Source organism: Lycorma delicatula, chromosome 5 (genome assembly GCF_047948215.1).
Source record: "Lycorma delicatula isolate Av1 chromosome 5, ASM4794821v1, whole genome shotgun sequence".
Taxonomy (NCBI): Eukaryota; Metazoa; Arthropoda; class Insecta; order Hemiptera; family Fulgoridae; genus Lycorma; species Lycorma delicatula.
In genome coordinates, this window is record NC_134459.1 from 59,167,691 (window position 1) to 59,174,899 (window position 7,209).

The 7,209-nt window shown below is 26.2% G+C and overlaps 1 protein-coding gene across 6 annotated transcripts in view; it reads left to right on the forward strand.

Moving 5' to 3' along the window:
• Positions 1–7,209, forward strand: part of stac (C2 and C2B_Munc13-like domain-containing protein staccato) — a 352,276-nt gene that overhangs the window by 317,489 nt on the left and 27,578 nt on the right. For all 6 annotated transcript variants that reach the window (XM_075366199.1, XM_075366201.1, XM_075366200.1 and 3 more), the window contains 5 exons: positions 777–998; positions 2,999–3,120; positions 3,890–4,042; positions 5,186–5,323; positions 6,953–7,004. In XM_075366199.1, coding sequence (XP_075222314.1) covers positions 777–998; positions 2,999–3,120; positions 3,890–4,042; positions 5,186–5,323; positions 6,953–7,004 — 687 coding nt within the window. The remainder of the gene's footprint in view (positions 1–776; positions 999–2,998; positions 3,121–3,889; positions 4,043–5,185; positions 5,324–6,952; positions 7,005–7,209) is intronic.

Genomic DNA, 7,209 nt, shown 5'->3' on the forward strand with positions numbered 1-7,209 from the left:
GAACGCTTTCTTGGAGTTATGTCCGTGTATATTATTATCTATTGAAGACACACAGAACAAAAAATATGTAAATATGATTTCATAATAAATAATGAAATAAACGTTTGCAAAACACGTTTTATAACATCAAAATTGCTACATAACCTTATACTACACAACAGCTTAAAGAAAGGATAGTCAACAGTGCAGCCACAACATAGAAGTAAACAAAAAATATGTTCAGATTAATTTGTGTACTACTATATGACATGTAAATGTAGTGTAGTCTTGTAATAGGCTCAGGCTTAAACTTGTCTAGTTTTACTAAATTTTATATTTTTTTATTACCAACAAAGAAATCTATCTTCAGTTTTTCCTCTAAATCTATGTGCATTATTGCTACAAAAACAGTATTCTAAAGAGAATAAAACATACTTTAAGTGACATGTAGTTGGAAAAATAAAATTGTGTTTAAAATCGTGAAAACAGCTCTTTTTGACTACTTAAAACAAATAATGTTCTTTTACTATAATTTGTTTTATTAATGCGTTAATTTAAAATTTCATAATTAGTAAGTTTAGATTGAAACTTCACTATTAAAAATAAAAAATATATATTTGTGGGTAATAAAAAAATATAAAATTTAGTAAAACTAAATAAGTTTAAGAATGAATTATTTCATTCAGTCAGAAGCTTAATTACATTAATGTTGCGTTATAATTGTATTTTCCTCTTTCTTATTTTAATTACAAATAAAATAAATAATTTAATAGTGCGCCTTTATTCTTGTTTCTCAGGTTAAACCATATCAGTGGAATGGTAAATTCTCTGGACCAGCAGAAACAATACTGAGACAGCATCTAGCACAAAGTGGACTTAATGTGACTGATAATGCTTTAGCACAGTGGGTAGAATTTTCATCTATACATGTCAATCATCCTCTTAGTTTTCAACTTTTTTCTAATCTAGTAAAAATACTCATTCATCCGATAAATAACGGATTATTTTCAGATGAAGAGGTAATTATTCCATAATTTTCGTTATTATTAATGGGCCATATTATTATAGTTAGAGAAAAAACTGCCTGTTGTTATATTTAATTGTTATTTTTTAATAAAGAGAAGGTATAAAAGAGAAGGTATAAACTCATACATGAGTTCCTTGTACTGAATTTACCTTAGAAAGTATAAGTCAGAATGTAAAACTTATTTTGAATAGATTAGCTCATTTGTAAATTATTAAATATTTCGCTTAAAAAAGGATGGTGCATAGGTTTGTTTGTTTGTTCAGCTACACACTTTGGACGAACGATTCAATCATTCAAACGATCTGTACTTCTTTATACAAATGATTTGTCTAAAATTATATTTGCGTTCTGGGGATAAAAAAGGAAAGCATTGGGGTTAGAGTTGTGTTAAAAAATCACAACTCAAGAAACGGTTAAAAATGTTCAGGATTTTAAAGCTTTTTGTTGCAAAAATATTTGTTGTTGTTAGTATGCTAAATTCATGAATGTTATTTAGATAAAGTTGGCAAAAACATTTAACATAATCATGAGTAACGAAACAAACCATGTAACATTTTCATGGTGGACAATAGGCTTACCTTTTTTCTGCATATATAAATAAATATATATATATATATATATTTAGATATGCATTTGTCATTAGTAAGTTTAGTAAGTTCACTATTAAAAGAATGTGTGTGTGAGTGTGTGTGTGTGTGCATGTGCGCATGTGTGTTATATTATGTGATCAAGAATTACAATTATTAATTAACTTGCTGCATATGAAATCATTAAAGCTTCAAAAAACTGCTTCAACAAAAACTATCTTTATGCATCAACCTGGGAACTACAAAGATAGTTTAAAGAAAAAAGTGGTAATGTTTCAAAATCATTTTCTATACAAGAATGATGTTTAAAAATAAAACATATAGAACTTATATGGACTGTATACAGTGATGGTATATCTTTATGGTTATATATTTTTAATCATTCAGAAAAGCAAACAAAAACAACAAAAATCCTTTAACATATTGATATCTACTTATAATTTTGTTAAAAAAAAAGGTGTGGGCTATTTTATCAAGTGCACTATCAAGAGAAGTAAATATTTTGCAGAGGTTAGTACTACTTGTTTTTGATAAAAAACTAAATATGCATCATTTTGCAGCAATATTTATGCCATTGGTTTCTGACCAGCAAACAAAAAGAAAAATACATTGTTGTCAGGTGGGAGTCAACAATGTGTAACCTCCAACTGACAACAGCTGTACACCTTTTAATGAGATTGTCAAGAACACATTTGATCAACACAGCTGATCTTTTTTAATGGCTTAATTAAAAAAGAATTGTTGAAAGGTGTTGTAATAGGTGAGATGAGGTGTGGGTTTGTAACAGATATGTAGAAATCAAAACATAATAATCACAAGGATGGAAAAATTATTGCTGAGGTTAAAAACAGCACTACTTAGTCTCTCTAAGAATGAGATAATATTAATTGTTCTTTGACTGGAAGGATGTCATTTGTCAGCAGCTCATCATCAACATCAGTAAAGAAAGAATTGTATTACGTGGCACAAGCAGTTTTTAAGATTTACAGAGACAGTAAGATGGGCCAGCAATTAATGAATGTACTAATGTATTGTTCCGTGTTTATTGTTCCACATTATTGATGAAATGTGTAGTGACTTTTATTACTTAGACCACCACTGTATCAACAATGATACTGCAAAATCTTTTTGTTTAAAAAGCTAAATCTGACTTGCTTTCAAAGAACAAGCAAGAGAAATTTTCTGCAGGATCTATACCTATCTATTAAAGAAATAGAATTCTAAGAAATTTTCCAATTGTGAATAATACTGAGAACATACAGGATTCTGTACGTTAAGAAGATAAGCCAAAATAGCATGTTATTTTTGTTTTTAAACCTAAGGAGAATTAAAATTGTTAAAAATTAAAGGTAATTAATATTAATTCATTTTTTAATTATGTAACTGTATATACAATAACTTACAGATAAAACTGTTTTGGGATGCAGCAAAAAAATTACTTCCATCATGTTTTAATAATATTAAAAGGATTAGAAATTTGCCCCCAGGAGAAGCATCATCTACTTTACAAGTCCAATCTTTATTAACGTAAGTAACTTAAACCTAATAATTATTGGATTTCTTAATTTTGTGCTCTCTAATTTCAGATATTCACTAATAAGTATTAATGAATGTAATAAAAACACTTAATTAGACAAAATATTAAAAATACAAAGAGTTGAAGGTTAATTAATAGAAAAGTTAATTTGGAATTTTTTAATCAAAAATTTATTTAGCGATCAATTTAAAAAAGGAAGTATCTTTTATATGTCTACATTCATGTAATTTGAGTTATTTTCCATGTGTTACATTTCTTTGTCTTTTTTTAGAGTGTAAAAAAATTAAATGATGATTAACTGTATTAACAAGATAATAGAAAAAGTTGTAGCAGTTTTAATTTCATTAGTCAGTCACTTTTACTCAGAAAATTCAGTAAGAATGACTTTTTGGTATTATGTAACAGAAAGAATTTATTGATTATTTACCAATACAGAGAGAAATAACATATTTTAAGGAAATGTAAAAATTATTAATTTATGGTGTATGTTAAAAGTATTTATTTATTTGCTTATTTTAAACAGATATATTCCTAATTACAGAGAATCTTTCTTTATAATGATAAAATTATTTAAAAAATGTTAAGTCTTTTTTTGGAATTAAATCCAGTAGTATCAGCCAAATGAAAAGTCAGCACAGCCAATTTTAATAGCTGGTCTACAATATCCAGTTAAAATCGCTAATAACAGGTTTTAACTTAATTAATAGATTTACCAAATTGATCATATAAGTTAATTAATTTTGATTTTTTTTTTTACAGGATTCTTTCAGAGCTATCTAAAGTACAACAAACTGAAAACCTTGATTTATTCCCATCATCTGTTTATGGGTGGATAAAGAATTCTGAAGATAGTCCAAATTCAGATATTAGAGCTGCATTACATGATGCTGTTACACAATCTGCGGTTGACTGGTGTGTATATTAATCTGTGTTAAAGCATACTTATTGCCCATATATGTATGTATATATATATATATATTTTTTTTTTTTTTTTTTTTTCCTAAGTAATTGTGACTAAACTATTCTCTGAGTGTTTCAAAAATTAAGATCAGGTGGTTATGTATTGAAGAAATTACTTAGGCTACGTTATACAGAAAAATTTCTACTATTTTGAGTTAATCTCAAAGCTTGCTCCCCATTGTGACTGTCACTGTAGAGTCTGCCGTAACTTTGTTTGCTTGGATTTGGGAATGGAGTAGCATCAATTGTCGTTTTCCTGTTTCGAGTAAATATTACTTTTTCTTACATAGACATTTTATATACGTTTGTGTTGTTGAGTGAATTGGTTGGGATATTTCTTTAGCATTTTCTTTTTTTTTAATAATTGTGATGTATATATATTTTTAATTTAATTTTTTTCACTGAATGTTTTTCCTTCTTGTTATCTTATTTGAGTACTTCCATAAAGACTTCTTAATTTTATTTCACTGACTGAAATAGTAACTTATGTTGTTTAAAGCTTTAATGTTTAGATTATATTTTCAATTATTTCTTTATAAAAAAATTTAAAAAATAAACAGTAAACTCTGGGAATGAACTTAACAGATAATAAAAAAAGAAAAAGCAGTAAGTGAATAAATGATTTTAACAAAATAATTGTATTTTTTTGCTTGAATGTAATTTGTTGCTTTATTAACATTTTTGTCTTATTTATGGTATACCTATGATGTCTTTTTTTTGTGTAAAGCTTGTCTCATTGTTGATGAAACATGTACTTAATCATTACATATTTCTTTTCTTTAAAAGACAAATAGCAATTTATCATTACTTACTGAATTGGAATAACATGTATTATAACTTCTGCATATATTGTTAGGTAAAAATTAATTGTGCCTATAAAATAGAAATACTTTAAAATATAAATAGTTTACAGTTTCTGTCTGGGGAAATTTTGTTTTCCTATTGTAATAAATTGATCAGAGCATTTATTATATATTGATTATTTAATGAGAAAGTAACTGTAAAAAATAATAATAAATTTTTATGCCTTTTTTGTGATTTACCTAATAATTATGATTTCTTCTGATTACTACTTCAATAATTTTATTGTTGCAGGTACCTTCACATAATTGAACATAAAAATCTAGTAGATAACTCAGATGATGCAGTATTAAAACATCACACTGAAATTATTAGTAAGATTATGATTGATCTCAAAAAAGCTATTGAATATTATGACAAACTCTTTAGCCAGTAAGTAGTTGGGATTGTGTTCTTTTTATAAAATTTTAAATTGTGTAATAATATCTTGTGTAATATAAACTGTCTTAAATAAGGAATAGAGTCTGTTGAGATATTGTGAAAACATACTACTGAGTCTGAGAGGTTTATATAACTTTTGCTTTATAGAAATTTTGTTGTAACTTGACTTTTGGCATATTAAAAGGCCTAGATTTAAGTTTTTGGCTGTGGTCTTAGCTTAAAGTAACAAATTTTATTTTTAAACTGAATGTTATATAGGGAAGATTTTGATTCGAAAAGGAAATTTTTACATTTGCAGAACATTTTAATTCTTTATAGATTGTAGAATTATTTATTTTTTTTTTTGTTATTTTATTTTTATTTTGAATATCATTTCAAATATTGGACTTTAAATGTTATTTGTAATATTTGAATCACTTGACCTGAGACTGTGTTGTATAGTTTCTGTCACATTGACAATGGAAGATGTGATATATTGACATCTTGAAGAGGGGTAGTGCATTGTTTGGTTACGCTCTGTTTTTGTAGATAATGTGATTGGATCTTCAGGATAGTCGTTAGATAAGATAAGGATTATTTTCAAGATTTTGACTCAAATTCAATCATTTTAAATATTTTTTTTAATTTTCATATTGTACATTTACTTATGACTGATTAAATTTTATCATCATATTTTACATATTATTTTTTTTTGTAAAGTACAAATTTCATTTTTTTTAACAATTTTTATGTTACAATTTTTATCATTTTTCTCCATAAAATCTGAATTTTAAAATTTCTTTCAGTTTAAAATTTTTTAGCTGTTTTCGTAAAATTTTTTAACAAATATTTTTACATTATTATGTATATTTCTTTATATACTAATACTTGAAAATGATAACTTTTTAAAAATTTGCAAAAAAATAGTATACTTTATCCTAAGAGAACTGTCAAAGAAAGGAGACAAAATTGTTTTAGTCTTTGGGCCCATGGGATGTGAGGCTGTTTGACCTGGACCTCTCTCTCTTTCTCTCTCTCTCTCTCTCTCTCTCTCTCTCTCTCTCTCTCTCTCTCTGTGTGTGTGTGTGTGTGTGTGTGTGTGTGTGCACGCATGATTTTTTAAAAATTTTTTTAAAGAAATTTTTTAATTCAATCAAGCGTTTTGAGGGTTAATACTACATAAAGTTCTCTTAAAATTAACCACTCTGTTTTAAATATCATATTTAGTTAAAAATTTATATACAATAGAAAAATATATGATGAAACTATAAAAAGAAGGCTCTGAGTTATGCTTTTTTCAAAGCATTAAAAAAAAAAAATTATCTAAATTCATTATTTTACTCCTTACATTGTAAAATTGAATAGGCCAAATGAATGATAGTAGTTTTGGATGATTTTTCAGTGGCATTATGTCAGGTAAGGTTTTCCTTCAAACAATGACTAAACATGCACTTTCTTTCTTACATCAGTGACAAAAACAAGAGGTAAAATTGGAACTGGTATTGCAAGTACAAAATCCTGCGCACTTTTAAGCTATTTTTCACATTTGTATATTTCAGAGAAGAAATAAATCTAAAATTGTTATTATTATTATTATGCTAATCATACAGTTATATTGAAAGCAATTTTTTTTTCTTTTAGAATAATGCTGTTCCCATACTCTAAAACTCTGTATATGGTATATGAAAATAAGGTAAGTCAGATCTATTAAAATGCATTATTAAATTTTCTTAAAATAACATTTAACCTCACCAGCCTCTAATTATTTATTAGAAGCTGGTGAAGCTTTATTAGAAGCTTTTTTTTTTAATAAAAAAAAAAAACTATTATTTTTCTTGTTTTTAATTAATCTGCTTAAGTGAATTTGTAAACAATAATTAAAAATACTTCACTAATTT